The 16,160-nt window shown below is 36.4% G+C and overlaps 2 protein-coding genes across 4 annotated transcripts; both read right to left on the reverse strand.

The window, feature by feature from the left end:
- Window positions 1-209: 209 nt before the first annotated feature.
- LOC147531740 (proteasome subunit beta type-6-like) lies at window positions 210-4,105 on the reverse strand. Its single transcript, XM_086648575.1, has 8 exons — window positions 3,839-4,105; window positions 3,572-3,648; window positions 3,336-3,391; window positions 2,813-2,885; window positions 1,729-1,840; window positions 1,535-1,608; window positions 1,225-1,299; window positions 210-487 (listed from the first exon to the last, which is right to left on the reverse strand). The coding sequence occupies exons 1-8, from the start codon at window positions 3,939-3,941 to the stop codon at window positions 356-358; spliced, it is 702 nt and encodes a 233-aa protein (XP_086504701.1). The 5' UTR covers window positions 3,942-4,105; the 3' UTR covers window positions 210-355.
- Window positions 4,106-8,436: 4,331 nt separating this feature from the next.
- On the reverse strand, window positions 8,437-12,278 carry LOC147531741 (gamma-glutamylcyclotransferase 2-1-like). 3 transcript variants are annotated; one of them, XM_086648080.1, is made up of 9 exons: window positions 11,887-12,278; window positions 10,908-11,026; window positions 10,707-10,783; window positions 10,559-10,615; window positions 10,383-10,439; window positions 10,252-10,292; window positions 9,797-9,868; window positions 9,620-9,699; window positions 8,437-9,097 (listed from the first exon to the last, which is right to left on the reverse strand). In XM_086648080.1, exons 2-9 carry the CDS (start codon window positions 11,014-11,016, stop codon window positions 8,895-8,897), a joined length of 696 nt encoding a protein of 231 aa, XP_086504206.1. In that variant the 5' UTR covers window positions 11,017-11,026; window positions 11,887-12,278; the 3' UTR covers window positions 8,437-8,894. The 3 variants fall into 3 exon arrangements, with proteins under 3 accessions (XP_086504206.1, XP_086504207.1, XP_086504208.1); XM_086648081.1 differs by lacking the exon at window positions 11,887-12,278 and adding an exon at window positions 11,606-11,807; XM_086648082.1 differs by lacking the exon at window positions 11,887-12,278 and adding an exon at window positions 11,211-11,807 and having other exon boundaries at window positions 10,908-11,111.
- Between the last annotated feature and the right edge of the window lie 3,882 nt (window positions 12,279-16,160).

Consider the following 16,160-nt stretch of genomic DNA (forward strand, 5'->3'; position numbering starts at 1 on the left):
ATTCTTTCATATAACATTTCCCATTCTTTCATCTAGTTGCGTTATATGTGCCTGCCCGTTCGGTTGGCTTAGCACAAAAAGGTACTGAAGATTATAGGCGATTACTTGTGTCCTTAAAACCTTGTCCGTTTGTAATGTGGTTTGGTATGTAGTTTGGTTAGTTGTCACTAATTTGGTTAGTTGACATTAATTAGAACAAAATTGCAGGATGATCGGTTTCAAATTTCAAATCTTGTATAAGAAAATATAATCCATAAATTTGTTATATTTTGAAAACCAAATCATTCCGATAAACAATCTACGTTTAAGCAGAGGTTAGAAAGAGTGAAATCTGAGGGTGGTCTGAAACTGAGATCTAGGTACTCATCGGCTCGATACTTGATGAAGAAAGTATGTCCAACAGAGAATTATGGGATTCCATCTCCTCGTGCCACAACGGAAGGGTGTCTCCAGCATAGAAGTTCCTTGTCACTCCCTCCGAGTTTATCTGCAAATCACAGCCGACAGCCCCATTACAAAGTCAATAACAGATAAATAAATAACCATTAGACCACATAAAATGGATCAGAATGTGATGTAAACAAAACTAAGTGGGCAGGTTCCCGAATAACTCTCGAGTTACCAGACTTGGCAATGGACCGAGTGATGATTGAGCTGGAGGAACTCCGCTAGCTCAGACAAACAACTTCCTAGTCACTAGGCTAGGCTCAGGCCTCACACCTGGCTCTGAAACCCAACTACTTGTGAACATCATATGGGCTAAGTGTGATTGTACTAACATGCATTTAAACAGTGGAAACCCTAACGGTCAAACTCATGACTGTTTTAGGTTTGTCCCCTACAGATGTGTTTCTTAGTTGTTCACCCATATTACAAGTGGGTGAAAAATCATACTCCGTCGAGCCAAAGGGGAAATACATAAAATAGACATAAAAATATAAAGTAAATCCCTCTGTGAAACTTCCACGTCATTCATGGATTCGTAGTTGTTCACCCATATTACAAGTGGGTGAAAAATCATACTCCGTCGAGCCAAAGGGGAAATACATAAAATAGACATAAAAATATAAAGTAAATCCTTCTGTGAAACTTCCACGTCATTCATGGATTCTAACACCCTAATGAGTGCTTAAATTCTGTGAAACAAGTCATCCACACATAAGTCATGTCTGTGAACTTCACATTGTGGCCCAACATGAATAAAGAAGGAAATAAATCACTCACAATAACAGTGCGAACAACACCTCCACTTGCACCATCACGGGCAATGGCAAGAGAGACTGCCTTCACTACTAGTTTCTGCAGTAAAACAGCCAAAGTTAAACAGTTTCTGAATATGTTTCAATTAGAGTAGATATTCAACTCCTTTGCATATCATAACTAGATTTTATATATATATAGTAATGGATAAGGACCGATAAGTTTGAAAAAGCTAACAATTTAATCAAGTACCACTTATAATATATAGTAATACAAAAGGACCGATGAGTTTGAAACAGCTAACAACTTAATTAAGTATGATGTTTAGGTTTACCTCAGCTTCATCCTTGGTCATGCCTTCTTTCCATGCTTGATCGAAGAATCCATACAAGTAACTGGAACCAGACCCTAAACATCATAGTCATGAGAAGTAGAACATGTCGTTCACATCCACCAATGTCTTGCCAATAGAGAGGTGACTAAAAGCAAGTATCAATCAAAAGGTCTTAATAAAGTATAAAGTAATACCTCCAATAGAAAAAGGTTGCTCCAGAATTGTACCCCCAAGAGGCACTGAGTATATTTTACCACCTTCATATTTGTCCCACCCACCAACAATCATACCAGTTTGAAGCATGTTCTGCAAGGTATAAGAACATGGTAACATAAATTGGATGTATAAAGTACACGGCATTACATAGTTCTAAACACGAGAACTGCTTTATTGGATGACAGCTATGTAGTTGGTCTCGGCCGAGACGGCCGAGAATCTCAGGTCTCGTCTCGGTCTCGGCCCTCTCCCGAGATGAGACTCGGCCGAGATTCCGAGTTAGGGTTTGGCCGAGTTTCTTGGCTATCTCGGCCGAGACAGGCCGAGACAGACCGAGACCTGAGACAACAAATTCTAATTTTTTTGGAAACTTTAAATCTTAATATTATACTACTTACTTTATTGAACTACTAGTCATTATGGACATTGAAGATGATGACTATAGTACTAATAGTTATTAAACTTATATGTTATTGAATACTTATAAAGTGTGAACTTCGTTATTTACTTATTTTATTGAACTAATGAAGTGAACTATAATAGGATTTTGTTTATGATGAATGATTGGAGTAATTTTATGTTTATGGTCCGAAAATTATGAAGTAATGGAGCCAAGGAGTTAAGCTTATTACTTAGTACATATTACTTATGATTAACTATGCATGTTGTCTCGACCGAGAATCTCGGTCCGTCTCGGCCTCGTCTCGGTATCGGCCTTCGGCCGGACTGAGACCGAGATCAACTACATAGGATGACAGATCAGATCATCGATCAACAGAATTTTTTTTTTTTTGAAAAAGAAAGCTTCACAAGGGAGTCAAGATCCTTAATCTGCAAAACGATTTTGTCATGCATGGAAAGGGACAAGAAACCTAGGTAAGATAGTAAGTACACAGAGATGGGCTAATTTTTGAATAGCTAGATCTTCTGCCTAAAACACAACTACATATATATACCTTACTATACATAATAGCAAACCTTTACAATCAGTTTCAAGATTGTTATGTCAACCATCCACACAGAGAGTTCAGAGTAAATACTAAAAGGATTACTGAGACTTACTTTGTTACCGTAGGACAACAACCTGATCAGGTTAGCAGCAACTTTAACAGTGGCAGGCTGCCCCAGTTGTATCCTGCAACCATCAACCATGTAAACCTAATAAACAAATACAAATGTGGTTGACAAAATTTTGGTGCTTAATACACGCCTCTTTCAAAGCATAAACATTGTATAAAGACAAGTCATCTTCTAGTTGTCTCCTAAATGAAGCCACTCATGCAAGGAATGTGTGGGTAAACATGACAGAACTCCTCAATTGTCGGGTAAGAGTTGAGTGACAGGATCTGTCTATAAACCTAACTTTGGTTCGATGCTTAAGGTGTTTTTTTACGTAATACTAAGACAGGATATAATGGTCATTCAGATATTCATCTAGAAAATGTCAGATGGTTACTGGACTTACTTACAGATCGTCGTTAAATTAAAAGGTCAAAACCAGTGAACAAGAGTTATGCGGAATGAACAACCGAACAAACAACAATGTGATGAGAGGTGTAAGAACATGGAGAACAGATTTACTTACGTATGCTGATGAAGAAAGTGGCGCACGTAATCAGACACAACTTGAGAATCAGCGGCCTGAAAAAAAGTAACATCACTTTGTGATCATGAGAAGTAATGTATCTGAAAGTTACCCACACACACACACACATATATATATATATATATATATATGAATCTAGACCATTTTCAGAACTCAAATTTGATGTACTTAGGGTTCCAAAAATCATAAAAAAAGAAAGATTGGAAGATTTATACCGATCCAGAGCGACACAAGTAAACATTATCTGTCAACTGTGTGATTTTGTCAGACGCTCGATTAGCAACGTACATACCTAATAAGATCATAAAAACGGAGACATGAAATTTCAAGAGGATATGATAGAGGGTTTAGGGCACTGAACGAAATTCTACGAAATCAAGCTAATAATAAAGTACAAAAAAATTGAACTAATATCAACCAGTGACTTAATTGATACACAAAACCCTAACATCCAAAAAACAAAAGAATGATATGAAACTTACCAGTGCTGGTTCGGGAATCGGCGCCGAGGACGACTCCACCATCATAAGTTACTCCGATGATGGTTGTTCCCATAGAATGTGGGGCATTTAGGTCGAGATCCATGGCTTATGATCTAGAGAGAGAGAGAAGGAAATCTGTAGCTTTTCTGAAACAAGAATAGCTGCAGTGACCGGTGCTAGTGGGAGGGAGAAGAAGGGACTGCTTAGTGCTTACCTCCTGCTCAAGACATTAGTTTGGATCGGGTTAGTGGTTTTGACCCGTACCCACCATAAGAACCCGTATCAAAACCTATACTATTGGCGTTTCTCAATTTACCCGAATTTGTTAATAGCGCCTCCTCACAAACCTCCCACCCGATTTTAACACTTAAACGACGATTAAGTGGTCGATAATGTTGACATAAACTCCAAAACTCTGAAGGTCTCAGATTCGATTTTCAGAGGAGATAGATTTCGTGGCTTATCAAACTTGGGTTATTAAAGTATAAAGAATGTAGTTGGGCTTTAGGTCATTTATTGAGCTTTAGGTCATAGTTTAGTTGGGTTTTAAGTTCGTTCTTGTAAGAGTTTAAATTATATGGTTATCGTGATTACCACATCTTTGATGAATCGATGTCATCTGGAGGAGAGAAGGTGATGATGTGGATATTAATGTTTAACGTCTTCTGTATACCAAAATAAGTGGTGCAGAAAAAACAGTTCTTCCCACTCAAAACTATCTGTGTTCCAAATTTTTTTATTTCTCTATGGGTGCCCCTTATTCTCTTTTCTCTCTTACAAAAAATTTGTGCTACAATTTCTGCAACAAGTGTGATTTGAAGATATTTATCAAATCTGTCGTATAGCGACGTGTAAGGAATGTGTTATCATTGAATGGAGAGGGAAAGAAGAGATGACATGAAGTGGAGGAGAGAAGGTAATGATGTAGATATTAATACTCCCTCTGTCCCAATTTAAGAGTCCCGTATTCCTTTTTCGTCTGTCCCAAATTAAGAGCCCCATTCCTCTTTTATCATATAAAATCCATAGATTTTCCAATTATACCCGTGTTGACAATATATAATGTATTTTGTTACTTAATTAAAACAATTCGTATTTTGGTAATCTTTTAGAAAGAGATGAGAATAATTTGTGTTTATGGAAACTAATCTTATATATAGTACTAATTCTTTTAAATTCCAAAAAACATGTTAAAAATTAATGTGGGTGAAAATGAAAAAGTAAAAGTTGTGAAAAAAAGTTACGTTTTTAAAATGGGACTCTTAATTTGGGACGGATGAAGTATATAACGTCTTTTTTAAATTTTATCTTGGACCCTAAAAGTATTTTTAAAAAAAGTTGAAATTAATTAGTCCTCGGGAGCCAAATTAAACAAAATTAACTCTTAATCTAATACAGACCAGAAACTAGAAGCAAATGAAAAAGCAGAGGGAAAAGATAAGCGACTATCACATAAATTAAAAATAGAGAAGAAGATTAGGTCTCTATTTTCAACCTCCATGGATGAACTTATTGGAACCTGCATTTGTTCTTATCATTTTCTCTTTCAAGATTGACTTTCAACAACTCCGGTATCCACCCGATTCAGTGAAACTGCACTTAGTCTAGACAGTGCCGCTTTGTATGCCTTTTCCCTAACTCTTTTTGTTTTTGAAAGAGTTACTTCATTAAGGGCCAAAAGTCAAAAGAGTAATTGCAGTGAAATATTGTCCACCATCATCTGGTGAAGCGGTTGGACACCCCTCTTAAGCCATGAAGTTGTGGGAGTGAGTCTCGGTGGAAGCAGTTTGTTATCAAGATTTATCTCATGTAATTTAGGCAATATATAAAAGTAAGCAATAAAATAAACTTGTCGGGCTTTAGGCCTCTTTCATTTTGTCGAGTTTTAGGCCTCTTTCATTATGGTTTAAATTAGGCGGTTATCGTGCTTATCACATCTTCATGATGTATCAATGCCTTGTAACGACTAACGTAGATCTTAGTCGATTTCTCAAAAAAAAGAAAAGGGGTAATAACTAGAAAGGTCAAAATAATATTGAAAATGAGTAGGAAAGCACAAAACATTTGAAAATTATTATCCAGGTCAAAAAGTATACAAAGATAAATTACCCCTTTTGTCATTTTGTGTAACTAAATTCTTTTATTTTCTTTAAACTTTAAATCGATATAACTTTTGTTTGAGAAGTCGGATTTCTATAAAAATTATGGATTTAGAAATGATTTTTCATTAGCTTTCTAACAAGATCCACTTTCAATACTTTTTTTTCGAAAAACACATCCACAAAAAACGGCATTTTTTCCCTTACGTTTTTCTACAAACAAGTGTTTGCAACAATCTATTTTGCAAACAAGTGTTTGCAAACAAGTTATGCAAACATGTGTTTGCAACAATCTGTTCTGCAAACATGTGTTTGCAACAATCTATTTTGCAAACATGTGTTTGCAAAATATAGATTGCAAACCTGATTTGCAAGCTTTGTAGAATATAATCTTGAGTTGCACATCTTGCAGACTCGATTTGCAAATCGAGAATATAAACTAAAGAGTATGTGTCTACGAAATCTTGAGTTTGGAATTGATTTCATCATATAAATCTCATGAAGAGATTCTGAGGTCGACTTTAAGATCATACCTTCAAAATTCTTATTGTTTTCTACTTTAAGATCAAACCTTTAATGAACATCTAGATATATCCAAATTTTGAGACATGGCATTATAACACACTCGCCCCGTCTTCCCCTGGTTTGAATTTCATCATCTTCTTAATCTTTCCCTACTACACCTAGGTCCAAAAATATTCAAGTCAAAAAACATACAAAGTCAAAAATACCTTTGTCATTTTGTGTAACTAATTTTTTATTCTTTTCTTTAAATTTTAAATTTATATAATTTTTTCTTCTGATGTCGGATTTCTATAAAACTTATATATTTTTTTTATGAGAGATAAAACTTATAATTTTTTCTATAAAACTTATAATTTTTTAGTTCTTTTCTATAAAACTTATAATTTTTTCTTTTCTTTAAACATACAAAGTCAAAAAACATACAAAGTCTAACGAGATTCGCATTCGATACCTTTTTTCAACAAAAACAATCAGAAAAATCGGCGCTTTTCTTTTTTTACCGTTTTTCTGCAAATTGGGTTTGCACTTTTTCTTTCACAATTTGAATTTGCAATTTTCTTCTGCAAACTAAATTTGCAATTTTTCTTTTGCAAATTGAGTTTGCATTATTTTTTCTGCAACCCGCATTTGCATTTTGCAAACTGCACTTGCGTTCTGCAAACTAAATTTGTATTTATCTTCTGCAAACTGATTTTGCATTATTTCTTCTGCAACCCGAATTTGAATTTGCAATATTGCGAACTCAGTTTCAACTTGCGTTTTGCAAACTGAACTTGCACAAGTTTATAGCTGCAATCTGGATCTGGTTCTAAAATGTTATTGGAGAAGAAGAAAAAAAATCGAATAAGAAGAAGATTAGAAGAAGACTAAGAAGTAGAACATCAAAGACAAACAGAAAAAAAAGGAGGTATTCTGTTAATAAAATTTTCTCTCGTTCGTTCGACCTTCCGTAGAAGAAAATCTCAATTCCTAAAGGCATATTTCAATTGGAAACTGAATTCCATAATATGGGACATAGCCCAAGGATCAAAGATATATCTAAGAGTGATAAAGGTAACAACTTAATGAAAACAGGTGGTATAATCAATAATGGTGAGAATGGGAATTCTACTCCCTGATCCCTCCCCTCCAACTATAAATCCATAAGTCAAGCAAGATAAAAGGAATTCCTTTCCAAAAAAAAGTAAAAACCCTATAATCACAAAACATCAATTTCACTTCAAAAAAACTAAATCTTTAACAAGTAACAATTCAAAATATCCTTTATCAACAGTAGTAACATAACAGTGAAATATGTAAGTATAACTTCTGCAAGTCTATTTCTTGTTCTTTTTTGTTGCCTTTGTCTCTTGATCCATCACGATCACATTAAACTATTATCACCTCTACCACAAAAATTGAAACAAGCATAAAATTGATATTGAAATAGGGCAAAATGTTTGCTTTTTCCAGAGAGAAGGTGTGCTCTACAGTTTACTAACCTAGTGAGAGTGTAGGAGAAGCTGAAGAGATTGAGACTGAAAGGCGAGCAGTAGAGAGAGAAACACCTAGGGGTTGAGTCCGAGAGAAACTTATTTCATTGATGGTGAACAGAGAACAAGTTCATGAGGTGATGAGGAGCCCAATAAATCTATTTCACTGAAGAGTTATGATCGGTATAAACGTCCATTGATTCTGATTGTCTTCTTTCTAAATTATAACTTTCATCTTAAAAACAAGAAGCAAGGATTGATGAATAAGATAATCAGAATCAATGGTTGGAGTGGTAAGAGGTATAACCCTTTTTTTTTATATGAGAAAAACACCTTGTTTACCTGTGTGTAGAAAAAGATTTCGGCGTAACATTTTGTTAAAATATTTTGAGTTATACACAACCATTTAGAGCATCTCCAATGCAACACTCAAGTTGTTAGTGCCCAACCAGCCGCTTTTCAGTCTTTTTATGTGAAAACATGAAATATAAACATCAACATATAAAAGGTCTATATTGTATTAATTACCTATTTCATGGAGTGTGTAAAAAGATACAACAAACAGTTACCACATAAAACTGATTGTTATCTGATACTACAATTCTTCATAGTAAGAAAGGATATACTAATTTCTCTTACACCCTTCTAACACTGTTACTTGAATGTAAATATGTTTCTGATTTTTCACATAACAAAAACTCAATATCAGATCATATCATTTCGGTTTGCCCTAAGCCCCTACACCACAATAGTAATAGGATTTTTTTCTAACCTATATTAAAAGGCTAAAAGAGGAGAGAGAAGGTAATAAAAATGGTTTTTAGCAAGTAAATGAGTGGGAAACGTATAGACATCTAGACACTAAAACCAGCAACATTAGAAGTTGTTTTGAATTAAAAATGAAAATGTGTACTTATTTGTTGTTGAAGGAGAAAATTATCTACTTTTCTCTTTCAGGAATCAGGAGTCCAGGGCAATTGCTTCAGGAAGAGGGACTACAAGATTTAGAGGTGAGGGAGTGTGGGTCTTTAAAGAGATGTGAGGAGTCGTCGTCGAAATGTTGCCACCACCACCCAACAACAAATTCTCTTTTGGTCTTCCAACAAGCGCAAGTACCTTCCTCACTTCATTCGCTAGCTCTATTATCGAATCATCCTCGTGACCTGTTATTTTCAAAAGTTTACAACATGGTGTAAGTACAATCCCAACTCCCACATTAGACCCACAAAATATACATATATCCTGTTACGACTGTTGCAAGCTACATGAAGTTTTTTGATTTTAGATCTGAAATCTAACTTGACATCTCGACTTGAGTCAATATTTCAGAAGATTAACTTTTAACTTGAGTTATGCATCAAACTGGTTTGAATGGATGACTCTGGCTGATTCGAGTCTGTCCGAGTCTAACATAAAAATAAGTCTGAATTTAGAGCCATATTCTGAAACTGAAATAGCCTATAGTGACTATTGTGCCCCTGACAAAACAAGTCAAACTCGGACACTGACAAGAAAGATTGAGGCAAGTAAGATTCAGACGATTAGGAAGAACATCAGGCAAGTCTACTTCGAAATGAGAAATATAGAAGACGGATGTGGGTGCAAACTTGTAAAAGTGGTTATGGTAAAACTAATCTTGAATACGACAATTCGAACCTGTAAAAAAAGAAGAAGGAAATACTTACCAATATCAGCCAAGGCCTTCTCTAACTTAAAGAGATAGTCTCTGTTGTTCCCACACGGCCCAAATGCAGTTGCAATTTGGCTGAAAAGGATTACGAGTTATCAGATAAAAGAATTTTAAAACCAGAAATGGGATTAAAGAGGAGGAATTTTCATACAGCATTATTTTTCTAATTTACCTTGCCATTTCCTCTATAGGCGCTGGTCCTAAATAGTACTTATTTGATACTTTGTTTGGGGTTGATGTAAACCTGCAAAATCAAAATCTACTTTTACTCACCAAATAAAACTATCAACGGATTCCAAAATAAAAATTCTGACATTCTTATGATACAATCCAAGTTAACAGCATATTCAAAACCACAATTTCGTGAAGCCCGCTTTTGGTTAGTGGCATTGTCAAGAGCAGGGTTCCATTCTTTGGTGTGGAGGTTTGTGGTCCCATACAAAAACAGCAGTGCTAACTCAAAAGGAAAAATAATCACAATTCCCATTCTTGCTAGTTAAATTACCTAAGCATTCATACTTTATTGAGCAATAGATCTACTTGAGTTATCTAGAAGTATACTTCTATGGATCAGAACTACGATAATAATTTTGTGAAGTAGAGAGGAAAGATAAGTAAGTCACTCACACAAACACTCCAGTCAAGGTTGGAGTGAGAGAATCTTCCCCCTGAAAGTAAACAATAACCATATACAAATAAGGATGGAGCAAAAGAATGACTCCAAGCATGAGATGGAAGAGAAAACGAAGTGGTAATACCTCGTAAAAGTCCACAAACGTCTTCTGATCATACTCGCATTCCCTTTTCTCCAAATACTAACAAAAATATGAAGAGATGACAATCAGGATATATTATAATTTTATTTGAAGAGAAAGACTGATAATTAGCTAACGTAAATATATATATGGCCTTTATAAGAACCTAAAAGGAGTACCTCCATTGCCAATCTTTCCTTTTCAGGCCCTCCTCTTACGCAAAGTGCAGCACCCCACTGACAAAAGATTCTAACAAATTTATAAAGGAGGGCTTCACTTGTTTAGGATGATATATGGGTTGAAGACCCAAGAAAAGGCTAAACTTACACAAACATCCCCTTCACTGATTTCCAAAGTGCATGTTCTAGCTGGGTATTCAGGAGTGCCTCTGTGATCGATACATGCTGAGAATGAAAAGAAAAATATAATTCAGTTAACTCCAAAATTTTGCTCTATAAGTGAATTTGTGATCACGCATATCATGGTTATATGACAATCGAAGTTACTACTTGTTTTCATATACTATACCTAGATCAAAAACACGCTTGTAACCCTTGATAAAGCCGATCACCTTTTCATCAAAGTCAAATCCAGGGTTCCACACCAATGAACCATAGCCGAAAACCCACAAAACCATGGTTCTATATCTGTAACAAAAAAAAGGGAAAGATTAAGTACCAGGTCCAAAATTTAAGTGTACTGTTCATGCAAAACCATTATTCTTGATCATCACTAATAACGGTGAACCCGATGACCCCACGGAATCGGTGGAGCCGGGTTAACTTGATCTGTATCTCGGGTAGGAGTATTTGACTTGATTACCACTTTTACCCTTATTATATCATAACAACTGCCTTAGCTTTTAGAATGAGATCTTTGATAGTAGAATCCACAACCCTGGGTTCTAAATGCGTTAACTATCATCCATAATGGCATCTAGGGAGAAAAAGAAGGATATTATCTCCACGTTAGCTTATTAAAAGAATATAAAGGAAGAAAAGTATTTCCTTTCTAATTTCTAAGGGAAAAGTGACATGGGTTTTTAGGTGTGAAGTAGAAAGACTTCAATCACCCTTTTTACATACATTAGGGTTAATCAAAGCTTCCTAATCTAAAAGGTGAACGGGACAACACAAGGTGGATTATTCAGATTGCTTTCTGTAAATTATGCCCTCTTGCAATCAAACTTGACAAATTATCAACATTGATTAAGGAAATAAATCTACCTTGTCTTAATGTAGAAATTAGGAAAATGGAGCAAATGTCATTTAATAAGACTATCTATATTAGTAATCTTGATTAGAAGTAATCAAGCACCTAAATAAGGAGGAAATCTTTCAGATCTAAAACTCATAAAAATCTAAAACCAAATAAGAGTTACGACGTCTAAGATCCATAGAAACAACACTAAGAACAAGAAAATTCTCAATAACTATAAATGATTAGTCAAAATATGAGCAAATGTGGATCAATTAGTAGTGAGAGAAACTAAATGACCAAAACTTACCAAATTTGAAGTAGTTTTTGCCGGTGATTTTACTATAACGAGTTCACAAAATTGATGAGATAGTTACCCCCTTGAGCGAAAAGAAAATGTATGACCGCAACACAAAGAACCCTAGGTAAATTGAGAGAGAGAGGCAGAACTAAAAATCCAAAAACCTCTCCTACAAATATTGAAAATTGAGAAATCTTCGAAGAGGACAAAGGATTTCAAAGAACTGAAAATACCAAAAAGGGTCAGATTTCTGGCACATTTGGATTTCCTCTATTTCTCTGTATATCTTGTTTCTATCTCTTCTTCTCTCTTTCTCCTATTTTTTTTTTTTTTGTGAGAAATCGACTACGATGTACGTTAGTCGTTATAAGACATTAATACATCATAAAGATGTGATAAGCACGATACATCGTAAATTAAACCAATAATCAAAGAGGCCTGAAGCCCGACAACATAGAGTCTAAAGCTCGACAACATTTACTTTATTTAGTGCATAAATTACGATTGTGTTTTATAACAAGGAAATAATTCCCTGGAAACTACAGAAAGTCTTCCATGGAATTTATTCTGTGGAAATAAGAGTTCTTTCGTTTGGTTGTCATTTATTATTCCGTGGAATTACAAACTCTGTTATCTGATTGACAACTAACTTCTACGAATATAATATTCAATTAAAAGCTTTTATTTACTCTTTATGTAGTCGAAATGACATTTTTACCCTTATGTTGCTAAAATTACATTTTACCCCTATGTTGTCCGAATTACATTTTTACCGTTATGTTGTCAAAATTATATATGTACTCATATGTTGTCAAATTATTTACACTTGTGCCATTTTGCTAACTTAAGAGTAAGAATGTCATGTTGTTAATAAAACAAGTTAAAAATGTAACTTTGACAACGTATGGATCAAAACGAGATTTTACTAATATAAAAAGGTAAAAATGTCATTTTAATATAAAAGTGTAGACGTCCACCTCCCAGTGGTGTAACGGTAGGACATCCCTCTTAAGCCCATGAGGTCTTGGGATCGAGTCTCGGTGGAAGCAGTTTATCCCCATGATTTATCCCATGCAATTTAAGCACTAAATAAAGTAGTTGTTGTCGGGCTTCATGCCTATTTAATCTTTGGTTTAACTTAGGCGGTTATCGTTCTTATCACATCTCATGATGTATCAATGCCTTGTAACGACTAATGTAGATCGTAGTCGATTTCTTAAAAAAAAAAATATAAAAGTGTAGACGAACTATTTTTACAAGATAAAGGTAAGAATGTCATTTAGACCATATAAGGGTAAAAATGTCACTTTGATATTATATGAGGGTAAGAATGTCATTTTGACAACATGAAGGTAAAATGTCAATTTGATATTATAAAAGGGTAAAAATGTAATTTTGACTACATAAAGTGAAAATGTCATTTTGACAACATGGTAAACATGTCATTTTGTGAGAAGGTCAAAAATGTCATTTGCCTAATGTACAAATAAAGTGTGTTTTGTTAAATGTTTGGGTAAAAATGTCATTTTGAACATATATAGAGATATATATTAGGTTTTCAGTATCCGAATATATTAAAATATTTTTACTTTAATTTTTGACTTTCCATGGAAACTAATTTCGAGGGGGAGCAAGGAATTAAAAGTGGATTATTTCATGGAAATAGATTCTCTAGGGAATTAAAGCCACAGAATTATACTTCATATCAAAGGGTGGAAATACCTATTTCCACGGGAATTATATTATTTCCATGGAAATAGGTGATATCAAACACACATGGAATCTCTCTGCTTTGTTTTGGGTATGGGAGAAAGAGAGAAAAGATGGACATAATATATAAGGGAAGTTTTATAGGCAATGCCTAAATATGTTAAAGGCAACGTGTTTTTTACCCACAACGTGGTTAAAACAAGTTGACCAAGTATGGTTAGAGGCAATGTACAAAATTGAGGGTGTTTATCACTCACTTCTTCGTTTTCACTTCCTCCAGTAAAATGTCGCCAGCAGGTCAGTAATTTCATACTGATGACCTAACAAAAAAATGTGTTCTTCTTCTTCTTCTTCTTCATTCCTTCATTCAATCAAACAACCTCTGTTTCTCTCAAGATCCACCATGGAATCGAAATCGTGACCTAATTCCCTTTTGGCTTCTTAGATCAGAGCCAATGATTCCTCCCTCCAATTAATCAAACAACCCCTCCCTCTCTTTCTACATCCACTATGGAATAAAAAACGTGACTGATGATGCATAAAATGTCCAGACGTTGACCAACATCTGAAGAGTCAAAGATCAGACCAGAAGTCTCTCGGAACAGCTCGGCTTAAGGCAGCAGGACAGCTAAAACCCCTGATGGTCCACCACACATTTCCACAACCGGGAGGTCGGCCGGAAGAAACTAGCTCTGCATAAAATGCCCTCGGCATGGACAGATCAGCCCTGTGTTCTCTAAAGAAATAAGGGGAGTCTCCACAGATTCGGCCCATATCTTACGCCCAGAACTGGGAAGATATCAGCGCTGCGCAACCTAATGACTTAATCCCGGACTTTCCAGAAAGATCTCAGTCGGTTACACATCTTGACGTGTTTAAGCCCGATTGGACTCCACGTATCTAAAGGAGGAAACTTCTCCTTTAGAGTCTACCACTCCGGCAAGATATATACAAGGTATTCTTGAACTTAGGAACTTTCACTTATCAAAGATCCGGGATAGACTCGAAGATAAACCCTAGATACGCAAAAGAGATAACTTCTATTACGGTTTGACGGCCACCGCCTCACCACCGCCACTAAGGATAGTCGGCCTACCTTCGCCTATAAAAGGCCCCCCACATCGTCCTTCAAAAGACACGACCTCTTCACCCCAAACACACGGTCTCTCCACCCCAAAAGCAGACGATCTCTGGAGAACAAACACACCCTTTCTCCCAAAAATAAGATCTCTTCATACCAGAAGGATCGCCCCCAAAAAACAGAGTTCTCATAACTCGCCCTCCAAAAGGATCAATCAATATTCATTCTTTTACTGCAAAGAGCACCCTGACTGTCTTGAGCGTCAGAGCGGTTTTCGAACCCTTTGCAGGTTTTCCTCCCTCGGGAACAGACGAACAGGAGCAAGGAATCAGGAGCTGGAGCAAGGAATCAGGAGCTGGAGTAAGGAGTCAGGAACTGGAACAAGAAGCAAGGAGCAGAGGAGCGGAGCGGAGCGGAGCAGAGAAACAGAGCAGAGGAGCGGAGCAGAGAAGCAGAGCTGAACAGAGGAATCTCCCCTCTCTAAACAGAATATACCATCATAACGGAGGCTGTCATGCATCAACTCCCTTTTCCATGTTGATTTAACCGGGAGCCAATTTTCGACATCAGCATTTGACGCTAGAAGGAGGGGATCTCTCCAGCAAATCCTCACATTCGGTAACTCGAATCCTACTTAATACTTCTTCAGAACTAATCACTTTTTCCTAAAGACCTTCAGACATACATGCCAGCAGAAAAACGAACACCCGGTGAAGACCGAGAAGGATCTTTATACCTCATAATAATCTCAGCAGCTCTCCAGCGGCTTAAGGTTGAAAGAAGGAAACAAGAAGAGAGAATAATGAAACTTCAGAGCAACCTAGACGTAACAGAGGCTAGGTTGAAATCCCTGCTCGGCAAAAATCCCAGAACGGCAGACGATCTGAGGGGTCCTACATTCTCGGGAATAAGATCGCTCTCAGAAATGAGAAATTTTACTAATCTCACCCAAGCCCTCCTCGATGCGTTCGGAAAGCCCTCCGACGAAAGGGCCGCCAACTTAAGTCAAAAAGGCCAGACTGATAGCCAGGAAACTCAAGACACGACCCCAGCAGTAACAACAATCAGGCGCTTGACAGTACTGGCGAAAGAGCTCGGTGAAATATCAGAAATTCTGGCAGAAATATTCGTCGAGGCAGAAACGGAGTCCGAATCCGAGGGCGAAGAAAGTGTCAACGTCATAGCTGGAGGACCAACTCATGCAGAGGACAGAAGCAACAAACGACGACAAAAAAATCCGGAGATCATGATGGTACGAGACGAGGCTACACCTTCGATAATATTCACTAATGATGACCTGAGAGGAGTGATCGCGCCTCACGCAGACCCCTAGTGATAACAACACTGGTTGCCAATTGAAGAATAGGGCGTATCCTGATTGACACGGGAAGCTCCACGGAGATCATAAGCCGGACATGCCTCCAAAAACTCCAGGTGAGAGCACACCACACCGAGATTATGATCATTACTTGACAGGTTTCGGCGGAGATCG

The sequence above is a fragment of the Eschscholzia californica genome, unplaced genomic scaffold (assembly GCF_041429995.1).
Source record: "Eschscholzia californica isolate CP2 unplaced genomic scaffold, dmEscCali1.0.p SCAF_6, whole genome shotgun sequence".
Classification (NCBI taxonomy): Eukaryota; Viridiplantae; Streptophyta; class Magnoliopsida; order Ranunculales; family Papaveraceae; genus Eschscholzia; species Eschscholzia californica.